This window comes from Eimeria mitis, genomic scaffold (genome assembly GCF_000499745.2).
Source record: "Eimeria mitis Houghton genomic scaffold, Emh_scaff8, whole genome shotgun sequence".
Lineage (NCBI taxonomy): Eukaryota > Apicomplexa > Conoidasida > Eucoccidiorida > Eimeriidae > Eimeria > Eimeria mitis.
The window spans coordinates 79,978-94,607 of record NW_024016210.1 but is presented as its reverse complement, the minus strand read 5'-3'; the positions used below and the strand labels follow the sequence as shown (position 1 = coordinate 94,607).

The 14,630-nt window shown below is 56.0% G+C and overlaps 1 protein-coding gene across 1 annotated transcript; it reads left to right on the top strand.

Annotated features, from left to right (window-relative positions):
* Nucleotides 1–714: 714 nt before the first annotated feature.
* EMH_0003030 (uncharacterized protein) lies at nt 715–13,852 on the top strand (the record flags this gene model as incomplete). The annotated part of the gene is made up of 15 exons (XM_038023110.1): nt 715–847; nt 1,112–1,154; nt 1,254–1,263; nt 1,427–1,484; nt 1,696–1,934; nt 2,686–2,777; nt 3,229–3,991; nt 4,278–4,727; nt 5,015–5,482; nt 5,789–6,184; nt 6,311–7,258; nt 7,498–11,505; nt 11,687–12,799; nt 12,967–13,127; nt 13,693–13,852. 15 exons carry the CDS (start codon nt 715–717, stop codon nt 13,850–13,852), a joined length of 9,042 nt encoding a protein of 3,013 aa, XP_037878964.1.
* Between the last annotated feature and the right edge of the window lie 778 nt (nt 13,853–14,630).

The window sequence follows — 14,630 nt, the reverse complement described above, 5'->3', positions numbered from 1 at the left end:
TCATTTCTTCCTACCAAACGCGGGCTATTTGGATTATATTTTGTCATTAAGAGCTAAACTTCTGTCAATTTCTGCCAGATTCCGTCGTAACATTGCGCCCGGCATTTCTACTCGACTCCTCGGGTCACTCCCCCACGAGCTGCAGTCCTTCAAATGGGAAATCTATGCGACAGCCCCATTCCTCATGAAAAACACGCCAAACGGCCTAGATTAGTTCGATCCCCATTAGATACAGTAGGAGTTTATCATGATCACAGGGTTGAATGTAAATCCTGTGTCAAATTGCACCGAGCGGAAGTCAGCTGCCGCTGCCCGTAATCAGCCGGAGCCGAAAGCAGCTCACAAGGAGACCAACTCATCGTCGGCACTTCGCCTACCACATGCTTCATCTAGCAAGCATTACATTCCAATTTATTTGCGTCTTCTCCAGACAGAGATCAAGCAGCAACGCGCATTCCCGAATTCCCGAGAGCTTCGGCTGCCTCCATCAATTGGCAAACAGTTTCTGAACCTAGTATTTTGCGACAACGTTCCACGTATATTGGACGCATCGCATATTGCATGCGCCCACAATGGAACGTCCCAGTGTTGGTGTGCGCGCTGCAGTCGCTTTGCACGCTCTTCCAGCGGAATTACGCTTTCATTGGCATTAGTGAAACCGTGAGAATTGCTGTAGTTGTTGGGTCTGAAACTTGATGCGTCAAACGTTTTAAAATGGCTTCTCCGGGAAAGGCGGAACTGCGAAAAGTGACGATTAACACGAAGCAGGGTTCAAATGCCAGTGAGAGAGCCTTCAGCTTCGAGCCTGGTCCAACTCAATCGGCTGGGCTAACGAGGAAACTTGAAGGTTCGCACAGTTACCTATTTCTGCACTGAATCTGCCAACAGAGTTGGAGGTTTGCTGTTCTACGAGCCCAGTTCCAGGGTGCTGCAAACACCTGCATTTGTTAGTTTGAGTAAAAATAAGAACAGTTTGTAGAGCAGAATGTCATTCGTCTCCATGAACACCGCCACACCAAGCAATGCAAACGCCATCTGCCACAGCACTTTACCAAGCTTTTGCACAGATTTTCTTGAATTAATAAGCAACTTCTACATTACTGCGTCGCAGTGAAGGGAGCTGCGCTGCATCCACCGGGTTTCTTTACCAGTTGGTCAGTACTTGTTGGACCCACCTCAAGGTTGGGTTTTCTGCAAAGTAACTCGTGTTATGAAGTGTGCCTCAGCTCAGCTGTGTCACAATGCGGGTGTAGGTCCTTCCAGGTGCAATCAACTCTACAGCGAGCATGCATCCGCGAAGAAAAAAGGAGAGGTTTGTGCATACAGCAGTTGGGGGCACAAGATCCTGCCTGTTCCCGACCTCCTTCAAGAATAAAGCTGATGCGCTTCTCCGATTGCCCCTTTTCCCCACTTGTGTTTCTTTCAGATGCAAAAGGAGGCCCCCATGAGCCGTCAAACTGAAAGGACGGGGGGCCACAGCGTGCGTACGTCAAGTAGCCAGCATCTTCAGAGGAATCGCAGTGACGTTTCAGACTCATCATTTGATTGCCCTTTCTCAGTCACCCCGGATTGCATTGTGAGTCCCCCAGAGGTGTGCGCGTATCGAAGGAGCCTGAATGGACTTTTCTCTCTAGCACGAAAGAGCTGCATCATCGCTCGTTTCATCCCCAAGAAGTGTACATGGGGGGTGTCTAGTGCAGGTGTTTGAGAAGGTCCTTCAAGGAGTCACGTACACCAAAAAAGTTACTCTAAGAAACCGCGAGAAGATTGGGAGGCGTCTGCGGCTTGAAGTAGACCCTCAGAGTCCTTTTCGTCTTTCCCCACTGAAATATCCCGTCGATGATGTCTCCATACACCCCGCAGGCGCCAGCAGCGGAGACCCCCAAGGCGCCTCGCGCGTCTCAGGCATTGTAGCAACGGGAATGTGCGTTCAGGTGGGTCCAGAGCTGTGCCGCGCCATCCTCCTCCGTCTAGTTCAACACTCCGGGGTAACGCCGTAGCGTCTCTATCGTTACCTGTTCGTTTCGATCGCCACGGTGTCAGTTAAAAACATACGACTGGAAGAATATAGATAAATCCTTGCTGCTTGTTGTCCTTTGACAAGGTTGCTGCTGAAGCTGCGCCCACTGCTGTCTGAGCTCTTCAGGTTTGGGTTTCGTTCACAGCTACGCCTGAGGCGCCTGAAGCCCGGGGTGTGCTGGAGCTGCACACGGAGTTGGGCTCCTTCGCTGTGCCTGTAAACACCTCTGTCCCTGCAGTTTTAATCACCGCCTCAACACAAACACAAAAGAACCGACGCTGTACACACTCCCACTCCCTTCTCTCTGTGGCATTTCTTACTCATGCTCTACCTCTTGAACATCCCCTCCCTTCTGCTGCATTTCTTACTCTTTTGCTTCTTAACCTCTCATTGATTCTTCGCCCACACCTCATGAAAGCGAAACACCAATTTCAAAGGCCTGCGGCTCCCGCAGTTCATATCATCGCCAATGCTGCAGTTGCTGCAGCACCGTTGTGCGGGTGGAGGGGCCGCAGTCCTAGAGAGAAACTGTAGACCGACCCCCTTGTGGCGTACCTTGCAGCATACCATAGCTAGAATACGCACCGAGAAGCCAGAGCAGCAGCGGTTGCAGCAGCGGTTGCTGCAGCAGTTGCTTTCAGTACATTTGTGCCCCGTTGCTGCAGGTGGTGGCGAGGAAAGAGCAGCCGCTGCTTTTGTCGTTGCCCCGCCAATTGACATTCGCTGCAGTGCGGCCCGGCGAGGCGGCTGTCCTTGAGTGAGGCGCCCTTAACCCTAAGAACGACAGCAGAGCCTCATACCTTCATCACAGCCGGTAGCCGCAGGAATAGTAGCAGCAGAAACAGCAACTGCAGGAACATCAGCAACAACAGCACCAGCTGCAGCAGCAGCAGTTGCTGCACATGCATCCTTCCGCTCCGATTGCACTTCTAGAGGGCCCAGCGATCTCTGGCTATTCGCTTTCCCTGCTGTCTGCCGCCCGTTCTGCGGGTTCCCTCCTTCCCTTTCTGCATCCCTCTTCTGCTCTTTGCTGCTGGCTGCTTCTCTCTGGTGCTCTCTGATGTCTTGCTGCCTGGTAAACGGGCCCCAACAGTTGCAGCAGCTGCTGCTCTGCAAGCACGGGCCCCCGTCGCAGCTGCAGTTCTCTGCAGCAAGCAGCAGGTAATTCACGCCGCGATTGCAGGTGCTGCTGTATTTGTGGCCCGCAGGCTGCCCTTGAAGAATGGGGGCGGCGAAGCTGTCCTCAGGCCGGTGGTGGTGGCAGCTGCTGCTGCTTCGAATGCTGCAGCTGCTGCTGCTGTTGTGCCCGAGCACACACAACCTACCTCCGCTGCACCTGCTTGCGGACGACCTGGAACACCCCCCGTAGCCGCCGCTGCTGCTGTTGCTTCAGCTTCTTCTGCAGCTGCTGCTGAGGATTTGGTTCTCTCTAGGATGTCATACACGGAGGATGCAGATGCCTTTGCTGTGTCTGCTGCTGAGGTGTTGTTGCCTCGGGGCTCCCAAACGTCTTCTCTTCTGTTGCGTTTCCTTCCGCGTCGTCCCGGTCGTTTTGCTGCTGCTCTTCTGCTGCAGTCGGTTGGCTCTTCAGAGGAGGGGGCCCCCTGCCTCGGCGTAGTCGAACTGAGGGGAGAAGCAGAGGCTGCTGCGCTGACCCTTAGAGACTTCTGTGGGGCCCCCTGGGCCTCAGGCCGCCTCTTGCGGCTCTGCGCGGCTCTCTCCTCCTCGCTCGCTGCTGCACCGCAAGACGCTGCAGACGCACGCACTATAAAGAAGATGATCAATGCAGATGCAGCAGCAGCAGACGCTGCAGTAGCAAACGCTGCATCCGCAAACGATGCAGCAGTAACAGCAGCAAACGAAATCAGCAGCAGAGAGTGCCAGGCTGAGACCCCCTGCCCTCTTGAGGCCACCACCATACAAACAATCGCAAAATGCATGCCACGGATAATCGACTTCGGATGCACTCTGGTACATTTATACTTGTAGCTGTAGCATCACCAGCAGCAGCAGCATCACCAGCAGCAGCAGCATCAGCACCAGAAACAACAACCACAGCAGCACCGGCAGCGCCAGCAGCTGCGCCAGCAGCAGTACCAGCAGTAGAACGAGCAACACGACCAGAAACAGCAGTAGGAACAGCACGGGGGGATTGCTTTCCCTAAGTTTTGTTTGGTTGCGTGTGGCTCTGGAGACATACGCGGTTTGACCGTCGTTTGATTGCCTTCTCTTCTCTGTCTTCTCTGCTGACCTGCAGCGCCAGGGGCCGCCCATATCCCGTACTGTCACCCTTTGTAACGAAGGCAGACTGCCTATACGCGTCCAGTGGCGCCCCTCAGCAGCAGCAGCAGCAGATGGTGCTGCAGCAGCAGACAGTTCAGCAGCAGCAGACAGTTCAGCAGCAGCAGACAGCGGAGCAGCAGCGGACGGTGCAGCAGCAGCAGACGGTGCAGCAGCAGCAGACACTGCAGCAGCAGCAGACGGTGCAGCAGCAGCAGACACTGCAGCAGCAGCACAAAGTGCAGCAGCAACATGCGAAGCGTTTTCTGTGTCTCCCGCTGAGGCTGTCATCCCAGCCCTCAGCTCCGTCCCTTTCTCCTTCACCGTCGACCCGCGGCTGCTGCCAGCCAGCCCCCCAGACAGCAGCAACAGCAGCAGCAACAAGGACCGCGACAGCATCTCATTTTCATGTGGAGTTTCTCTTTGGGTGTGTGGGGATTGCGTGCACTGCAGCATCACCTCCACTGCTTCATCTGTCTCTGTCTCTGCTGCAGAGATATCCGCCATTCGCTTTGTTCCTGTCTCTCTCTGTTTGCCTCGACGTACCGCCTGCGTTTCCTCCCTCTCTGTTTCTGTTTCTCATCGTTATCCCTTGTCTGTCTCTTTGTGTGTTTCTTTGTTTGTATTTATCTTTCTCTTTATCCTTGTCTTTGTTCTTATTTTTTATTCTATCTTAATCTTTATTTTTGCTTGTCTTTGGCTTTGTTTGTGCAGATTCTCGGTGTCTCGCGCTGGGCTCTTCTTTCCCCTCCGGCGCTGCTGAGGCATTTTGAGGGTCCTCCTTTCATCTCCTCACAGCAGCAGCAGCAGCAGCAGCAGCAGCAACAGAACAACGACGAGCTGCCGCTGCGTTGGCTGCCGCTGCTGCTGCCTCCCGAGTCGGCGACTCCTGCTGCTGTGGACTCTGAGAACGATGGACCGGAGGCAGCAGCAGCAGCAGGAGCAGCAGCAGCAGCAACCGCTGCAGGTGGAGACATCAAGGACTGGCAGCTGTTGCAGCTGCAGCAATGCGTCTCCCTAGAGCGTTCAAAGGTGCGCATCTACCCTCTGCCGCAGCTGCGGGGCCGCGCCGCTGCCTTCAGGCTACGGCCTGCTGCAGTGCAGTCCATCCCCTTGAGGCTCTGCAACGAGGGGGGGTCCTCCGTCCGGCTGGCTGTACACCCTGACGGACGCGCACTCAAAGTCAGCTGGCGTCCCCCACAAGGCTGCAGCAGCAGCAGCAGCAGCAGCAGCAGCAGCAGCGCCTGCTGCTGCTGCTGTAGCAGCTGCAGTATATGCTGCAGCAGCTATGGTACCAGTGATGCAATGGCTGGTGAGGAAGAGAAGACGGGGTGGCTCCTCCACGTTGATGACAGCGAAATGGAAGAACTCCAAAAACAAAAAGATGCGGCAAGCAACTCACAACCCTAAACCCTAAACCCTAAACCCTATACCCTTTCTCTTCTGTTGTCGTACATCGTTGAGCTTTTTTTGTATTTGCTGCTGCAGGCCTTTGCTGTGGGCCCACAGCCCTTCGGTTATTTTTGTGTTTCCTCTGATGGCGGAGGCCTCGTCGCCCCGCACACCGAAGGCCAGCTGTTGCTGCAGCTGCTGCCCCTTTGCTGCGGCTCCATATCCCTGCATCTTCCTCTCTCTGTCTTTCCCCCTCACCCCACAAACAGCCACCCAAGGGCTGCTGCTCTGGAGCCGCAAACACCAGAAGCAGCAGCAGCAGCAGACGGGGGTGCTGATGCTGCAGCATTAGGCAGTCAGACAGCAGCAACGAAAACAGCAGCAGCAGCAGCAGCAGCTGAGGAGCAGCAGACTGTGACCGTTCCGGTTTGTGTGGAGGTGGCGGTTCCCCTCGTGGCGTCGCCGTGGCCTCCGCAGCTCAGCTTCGGCACTGTAAGGCACCGGCTTCAGCGGCAGCAGCAACAGCAGCAGCAGCAGTAGACCTGGTGTGGCTGTAGAAGAGCAGCGCTTGAGGCTCATGGTGCACCTTGCTGCTGTCTTTGCTTTCATATGCTGCAGGTCCGGGCGCACACGCGCAGCAGCCGCGGCCTCCTCGTCCGCAACAATTCTCAGAGTCCTGCTGTCGTACGCATTCGAATACCAGCATCAGCAGACACAGCAGCAGACACAGCAGCAGACACAGCAGCAGATACAGCAGCAGAAGCAACAGCAGCAGAAGCAGCAAACCCCTTCTGTAGTGCAGTCACCGACTCCGCCCTGCTGCAGGCAGTGAGGGCGAGCGCCGCAGGTCACTTCCCTTGCCACTTCGCTTCTTCGCTTGTGCGCACCCCTGTAGAGCTGGCAGCACACTCAGCAGCAGCAGCAGCAGCAGCAGCAGCAGCAGCAACGGCAGCAGCAGGTACACTTTCAGCACCAACAGTACCCCCGTTAGCACCGTCATCTGCGGCAGCAACGGCATCAGGCCATTCAGCAAAAGCCGCTGCTGCTGCGAGCCGCACTGGGGATACGTCTCCAGCAGCAGCAGCTGAACGAGCAGGGGTTGCTGCTGCCTCAGTGGGTGCGGCAGAAGAGCCGGTTCAACGTTTACCCTCTTGCATGAAGTGTCTGTGCATAGACAAGTCGTTGCGTTCTGCTGAGCCTTTCTTACGCCACCCACGAAAGGCAGCAGCTGATGCTGCAGCAGCTGCAGCAGCAGCAACAACAGCAGAGACAGCAACAGAAGCAGAACCGGCAGTTGAACCAGGCGAAGTTTCTGCAGTGAAGCAGCAGCAGCTGGCCCTGCAGCAGCATTTGTTGGAGTGGCAGATACAGCAACAGACCACGCAGCAGCAGCAGCAAGAGCAGCAGCAGCTGCAGCAGGAGATGCTGGAGCCGCACGTAGTGATAGGTCTATCTGGGCAGCTGATGGTGTACCCGTCTTATGTGCTGCTGCCTCCTGGCGGCTCTGCTGTCTTCCTGGTGACGTTGAGGGCCGCCCATCCCCAGTCGCTTCACTCTGTTTTGTTTGTAAGTCTGCAGTGTATGTACACCTGAACCTGTCAGCTTTTTCAGTGCATGTACACCTGAGATCTATCTACTGCAGTGTACGTACACCCGCGATGCATCCTGCTCAGTATATTTGTGCTGACTTTCCTGCCGTCTGCACTGCATGTTTCCTTGGCCTACTCTTCCGTGCAGTGGATGTCTGTGGCTCAAGGACTAGGGTTTTAGGGTTTAGGGTTTAGGGTTTAGGGTTTAGGAGTTAGGAGATGCATATTGCGTTCTATGGGCAGCTGGAGACGCTGGAGGGCAGCGCGTTAGTCCCGGTTGCAGTGGAGGCTCGCGTGGCTCTGCCGATGCTCCGCCTCAGCAGCCACCACCTACTGCTGCCGCCTCTCTTCCTGCTGCAGCAGCGGCTGCTGCAGCAGAAGCTGACGCTGTACAACGACGGAGACATCCCCGTTCGAGTCCGCTGGACCTCCCCGTCATCTCTTATAGATCAACAAACCCAGGAACAGCAGCAGCAGCAGCAGCAGCAGCAACAGCAGCAGCAGCAGGTGTGGGGGTCGTTTGCGCCGGTGGTAGCTCGCAATAGGAATTGCGGCTTGTTGCTGTCTCTGTCTCCTGCTGATTTTATCTTGGGCCCGCGCAGCAGCAAGACGGCGGACATCTGCTGCCTCGGCCTTGCGGTGTCTCCTCATCTCGAGGCGAGGGCCTACTGCAGCGGGGACGGGCTGCTGCTGCCGCTGCAGGTCTCCTTTGCTGCTGCATGCAGCGGCGCCTCCGTTACATACGCCCTCTTCTCGCAGCAGCAACTTAACGCTGCTGCACAGCTGCTGCAGCAAACCCGGGAGCAGCAGCAGAAGCAGCAGCACCACCACCACCACCGCAGCCGACTTCAGGGGAATCAACAGCAGGAGGAACAGCAGGAGCATCAACAAGAGCAGCACCAAGCTCATGTAGAGGGTAAAAGAAGAGGAGTAAGAAGCGCTGTTGCTGCGCTCAAGGGTGCGGGCATCGGTCGCTGGGGCTCGCTGCAGCAGCAGGGAGACGAGGGGAAGCAGCAGACAGAGACAGAGAGAGAGACCGCAGAAGAAGTGATAACGGAGACAGTTGCAGCAGGAGGAGACAGCGCCTTTCTTTATCTCCTCGTAGTCAATACCTCGCCCATACCTGCATTCCTTAAGCTCCAGGCCCGCACACACACATATCAGCAGCAGCAACAGCAGCAACAACAACAGCAGCAGCAGCAGCAGCACCAGCTGAAGCATCCTATACACTGGGACGAAGGCAGACCAGCTGGTGCCTTCAACTGCCCCGACTGCAGCAGCAGCAGCAGCAACGCATTCTGCGACGAGAGGGGCTGCAGCAGCAGCAGCAGCAGGGGAATCATATCCCCCTGGGCATCCCTAATGGAACCGTGCTCGACAGCGCGCACGGACAGCAGCAACAAAAGCAGCTGCAGCACCACGAGCAGCAGCAGTAGCAGCAGCACGAACAGCAGCAGCAGATGCAACAGCAGCCGTAGTAACAGCAGCAACAACGCCAGAGCGTTGATTTCCTCTTCACCAACTGCTGAGGCCTTGCTGCTCCAGGCGGCTTCTTGTGCTGCTCCCCCTGAGCTGCGACAACTGCTGCCTGGTGGACTGGGTAGAGAGCGGCCCTTCTTTAAGGCGGCTTCGGGTGTACGTACACTGCAGGCAGCAGCAGCGCGGCAACGGCGGCAGAAGCTGCACCGCGTAACCCAAGGGGGCTTAGTACTAATTCCACACCCCGAAAGCAGTTTGCTGCTGCAGCAGCAGCAAGCTGTGCTGCTGGCAGTCGAGATGTTTGCTGCTGTCCCTGCAAACTTTGCTGCTAGCCTGCAGCTCTGTCTAGAGCCTTCTCAGCAGCACCTGCAGCAGCAACTGCAGCAGCATCTGCAGGACCAACTGCAGCAGCAACTGCAGCAGCATCTGCAGCAACATCTGCAGCAGCTGCTGCAGGGCCAGTATCAGCAGCAAATGGTAAATATTCATCTCAAGGTGCCAGTGCGAGGTCCGCTGCTGCTGCTGCCCCCCCTGCAGCAGCGCCTCCGCCTTCGCAGCGGGCTGCCGCCTCTGATCACCGCTCAGGTGGTGCTGCAGCAGCAACCCTTGGAAGCAACAAAGCAGCAGCAGCAGCACCTGCAGCAGCAGCAGCAACTTCAGCAGCTTGCATGCCTCACTTCGTATAGAAAACGAGAGAGACTCATCCCCCTGAAGACTGCCTTCTACAGCAAGCATTTTCCCCACACAGCATCAGCAGCAACAGACGTGCAGCAGCAGCAGCAGCAACAACAGCAAGAGGATGAAGAGCAGCGCGTAAGCTTTAAAGTGGAGAATAACACCAACCAGTGGCTGCGTGTTCAGTGGCTGCTATATGACGTTGGCCTTTGGGAAATGCAGCAGCAGCTGCAGCAGCAGCTGCAGCAGACAGCAGCTCTGAAGGGGTTAGCAGTTGAGGCACTGCGTCGGCGCGCAGTTGACACGGCCCGAGAGGCTGCAGCAGCAGAAGCAGCAGCAGCAGCCGCAGAAGCAGCAGCAGCAGCAGCTGCTGCTGCCCCCCCCGTGCCGCCCGCTGGTGGTACGCGAAAACCAGTGAGGTCGCAGCAAGCAAAAGCCCCTGACATGGCTGCTCTGGCAGCAGCAGCAGCAGCTGCTGCTGCTGTCGCTGCTGAGGAGGCCTCGTTCAAAGCAACAGAAGCTTCGGCAGCCGCTGCTTCTGCTGGCATACAAGAAGCCAGCAACGGGTGGCGGGCATTGGCAGCAGCAAACGCACCAGAAGCAAAAACAGCAGAAGCAGCAGAAGCAGCAGAAGCAGCAGCTGGAGCAGCAGCAGGAACAGAAACAGGCAATCTGAGAGATGCTGCAGTAGTAGCACCTTCACCGCTGGGGGTTCCTGCTGAAGGTCAGGGTTGCAGAGGCGCAGCAGACGTGGGAGACAGAGCAGCAGCAGAAGCAGCACCAGGAGCAGCAGCACCAGCAGCACCAGCAGCAACGGCTTTACAAGGAAGGCTGCAAGCAGCAGCAGCAGCAGCAGGAGAAGGCGACGCGAGTGTTGCAGCAGCAGCACGGCATGTAGCAGCAGTGTCTGAGGAGAATGGCTCTGCGCTGGTGCCGCCTGAGCATTGTTTAGTTAGTGCAGCAACTCTTGCTGCCCACGAGACGCGGCTTGTTGCTGCTGCTGCTGCTGTCGTCAGCGCCCTTGAAGCCGCTGCTGAACCGACCTTTGAGGCCATATTACAACAAGCAGAAACAGATGTGGCAGGAGCTGCAGCAGCAACTGCAGCAGCAGCTGCAGCAGCAGTTACTGCACCCACTGCAGAAGCACGTGAATCAGCGGCAGCAGCAGAAGCTGTTGCTGCTGCTGCTGCTGCCTCTTCTGGTTTAGTTGTTCCTTGCATAGACCCTTCTCCTTGTCTTATCGCCCCCTACGGCATAGTGGAGGTGTCGCTGCGGTGCGGGGCTCTGCAGCATACCCCCGGCATATACAGGCTGAGGGCAGTGGCGCTCGCGCAGCCCATCCCTGCTGAGATAGCAAGACAGGAAGCAGCAGCAAAAGCAACAGCAGCAGCAGCAGCAGCAACGCGAACGGCACCTGCTGCCCCTGCTTCTCCTGCTCCTGCTCCTTCTGCTTCTGCTACTGTTGCTCCAGCTGTTGCTGCTGAAGCTGCCGCTGCTGTTGCCTCTGCTGCTGCTTCTGCTCAAGCAGGTGTTATGGCGGGGCCGAGTGTTTGTGCTGCTGCGCCGCTAGTCATTGACCTCAGCGTCTGCACGCGGCCTCCTAGTTTGCGTGTGGCTTGTGGGGGGGATGTCTCGTCAGCAGCAACAACGCCCACTGCAGCAGGAGCAGCACCAACAGCAGAAACAACAGCAGCAGCAGCAACCGAAGCTGCAGCCGAAGAAGCAACTGAAACGGATGACTTGGGCACGCTTTGGTTCGCTGCGGCGGAAACAGCAGCAGACACAAACGACAGCAACACCCCAGAAGATACCGCTGCTGCTGCTCCAGCTGCTGCTGCTCCAGCTGCTGCTGCTCCCGTTGCTGCTGCCCGGCTCCATAAGGAGCTGCTGCTGCAGCCCGCCAGACACTGCGCTTCCGTCCGCTGCGCTATTTCCCTAACAGGAAAGGCCTTCAAACTTGTCAAGGCTGAGCTTCTGTCCGTGCAGCCGCACAGACAGAAGCAGCAGCAGCAGCAGCAACAGCAACAGCAGCAACAGCAGCAGCTAGAACTGCCTCTCACAAAACAGTTGGTGGGTTGCTCAATCGACGAGGGGCCTCGTAGCCCTCCTTACTTTTACACCTTCGGAGATCCCTGTTTGCTGTATACGCATGTACCTATTCAGGACTCAACTTTGCTGCTGCTGCTGCTGTTTATGCTGCTGCTGCTGCAATGATGTGCTGTTGCTGGTGCTGTTGCTACTGCTGCTGCAGGCGCTGACTATCCAGCGGCAGCAACAGCTACGGTTGGTGGTGGAGTTTTCTCCCCCCTCAGAGGATGCAGGGCAGCAGGGAGGTGATAGCAGCAGCTGGTGTAGGAGCAGCTGCAGCAGCTGCAATAGCAGCAGCAGCTGTTGCTGCTGCAATGGTGAGTTGAGTATTACCTATCCAGCAGCAGCGCCTCCTTGCTGCGATACCGAAGACGCAAGATTAGCTCGTCTTCTGCTGTCGCTGACACAGCAAACAAAGCAGCAGCAGCAACTTCGGCCGGAGCAGCAGCAGAAGCAACAGCAACAACAAGAGCAGCAAGCAGCAGACAGCGAGGATCCCCTTTGCACGGCTCTCCTTAGCGGCATCCTTCGGCTCTTGCGACCCCAAGAAGATCCCCGGGCTTTCTTGTCTTTGGGCCTTGCTGCCCTTCGGCAACAGCAGCAGCAGCAACAACAACAAGACCTGCAGGAGCAGCAAGAGCAGCAGGAACAGCAGAAAGAAGAGCCCAATAAGCAGTTGCTGCCACTGCAGCAGTGCGAACAACTGCTGCAGCGCCTCGACGCGCTGTGGTCCGTTGCTTCAGAAGCAGCAGCTGCTGGCCTTGCAGCTCGAGGGGCCTCCGCCCCCTCCACAGCTCTTCGTTGCTGCAGTAGCAGCAGCAGCAACAGCAACGCAACAGCAGCTGCAGCAGCAGTAGCCCCTGCTGCTACTGCGGGTGCAACAGGGCCGGAGACGACGCAGGTGGTGTCTTTAATAGGCCTCTGCAGGAAAGCAGTGCTGCTGCTATGGGCTCCGCCGCATCCGTGCACAGCAGCAGCAGCAGCAACAGCAGCAGCACCTAGAGGAGCTTGGGCTACCTACTGCGACCCCAACGCCCCCCTGCTGATTGACTTCGGCACTACTCACATCGATGCCCGCAGGCGGCCCAGCAGACTGCTGCAGCTACGCGCCGTAGCCACAGCAACTGTTCATTGGCAGTTCAGCCTATGCAGCAGCACCGGCAGCAGAAGCAGAAGCGGCAGCAGCAGCAGCAGAAGCAGAAGCAGCAGTAGCAGCAGCAGGAGCAGAAGTAGCAGCAGCAGCAGCAGCGGCAGCAGACGCGAGGAGTTCGAAGCTGTAAGTGTGCCCACTAAAGAAAGCGTTGGCCGATTCACATATCATTGTGCCCTTCCCTCTAAACCCTAAACCCTAAACCCTAGACCTGAACCCTAAACCCTAGCGCTAAACCCTCAGTCCTAAACCCTATGGAATAACGCCTTGGTTGACGCTTTGGGGTGTTTCAGGGTTTTGTGTCGGCTGAGGAAGAGACGAAAGGAGAAGAGGAGGCATTCATGCTGGTTCCTTCTGCTGGCTCTCTGCCCGGCATCAACGCGGAAGAAACGAACAGCAGCAGCGGCAGCAGAAGCAGCAGCAACAGCAGCGCCGTCATTTGCATATATTTCAAGTCCGCAAGGGACACTAACGATTGCTGCTGCAGTGCAGCAGCAATATTCTTGCTGTTGCAGTGCAGCAGCAATATTCTTGCTGTTGCAGCGCAGCAGCAATATTCTTGCTGTTGCAGTGCAGCAAGCGACGTCTCCTGCGATGTTGTGTTCTTTCTTTGTCTCTGCTTTTGGGTTTAGCGTCTACTGCGCTGTTCTGCCTGCTGAGGCTGCTGACCCTTTTCCTTCTTCCTCTCTTCTCTCATGTTCGCTCCCTCGTGTTTCATTTCTTCTTCTTTCTTGTTCTTTTGGTTTTCTTGTGTTTCATTTCTCCTTTGTATCGTTTTTGTTCTATTGTGTTTTATTTCTTGTTTGTATTTCATATGTTGTCGTTACCTTTATTTATTTATCTTATTTCTCTTCGTTGTCCGTTGGTTTCTGCTCATCTCCCCTTTTTCCCTTTTCTGTTGTTCCTGTTCTTTCTGTGCGGCGTTTTTTCTCTTTTGCATTGGAATTCTATGCGAGAGACAAAGAGAATACAACATCATCTCTTTTTTTGCTGCTGTTTGTTTTTTATCTTTATCTCAGGCCATCTCACCTCGGCCTTCACTATTCTTTATTCCGGCTGTCTGCCCCCTCTTCCCCTCCTCAGTTCATAGCCTTCAGAGGCGTTGCCTCAGCAGACGAAGCGGCTGACGTCTCCGCCACTTTGGGCCTCAACAGCAACCCCGTAGACCCTAAACCCTAAAGATATCCCCTTAACGCCGTGCCTGCCCCTCTGCAGCACCTCTGCAGCAGCAAAAGCAGCAACAGCAGCCCCTCAGCAGCAAACAGCACGTACGGCACAGGCACAACACATATTAAACGCAGCGCCTCGGCCCCTCAGTACGATACATCTGGGCCGCCGGCCCTTACCTATGGGGCCAGCTGCTTTTAACTATGGGCTGTTGGCTCTTAACTAAAGGTAACGTCTCTTAACTATGGCCATTTGCTCTTAAGTATGGTGCAGTGCTCTTAACTATAAGGCAGTTGCTCCTAAGCTGCCGCCATTTGGCCTCAGCTAGGGGCCTCAACCAGGGGCAGCTGCTCTTTACTATGGGCAAATTGTTCTTAACTGTGGTTCATTTGAACTTCGATAGGGCTCAGTTGCTCTCAACTAGAGCTCAGTTGCTCTCAACTAGAGCTTAGCTGCTCTTATCTAGAGATCAGCTGCTCTTAAGTATGGGTACCTGCTCTTAACTATGGACCGTTCGCTCCTAACTAGTGGTCATTTGCCCCTAGCTAGAGATCACTTGCACTCAGCTATGGCCCCGTTGTTGTAAACTGGGGGCCCGTTTGCATTGATAAGGCCATTTGGGAGCATCTGGGCCCTCTCTGTATGCGTATATTGGTATCGTTGGGGTCAGCACAGCCCCCTCTGCTCTGATGCGGGTGAAAACGCTTGAACGTATAGGCAGCCCCTAGCTAGCTTCTGTCGGTTGCCTCTTTTTCTGTCTCCTCTCTCTCCCTCTCTTCTTTGTCTGTCT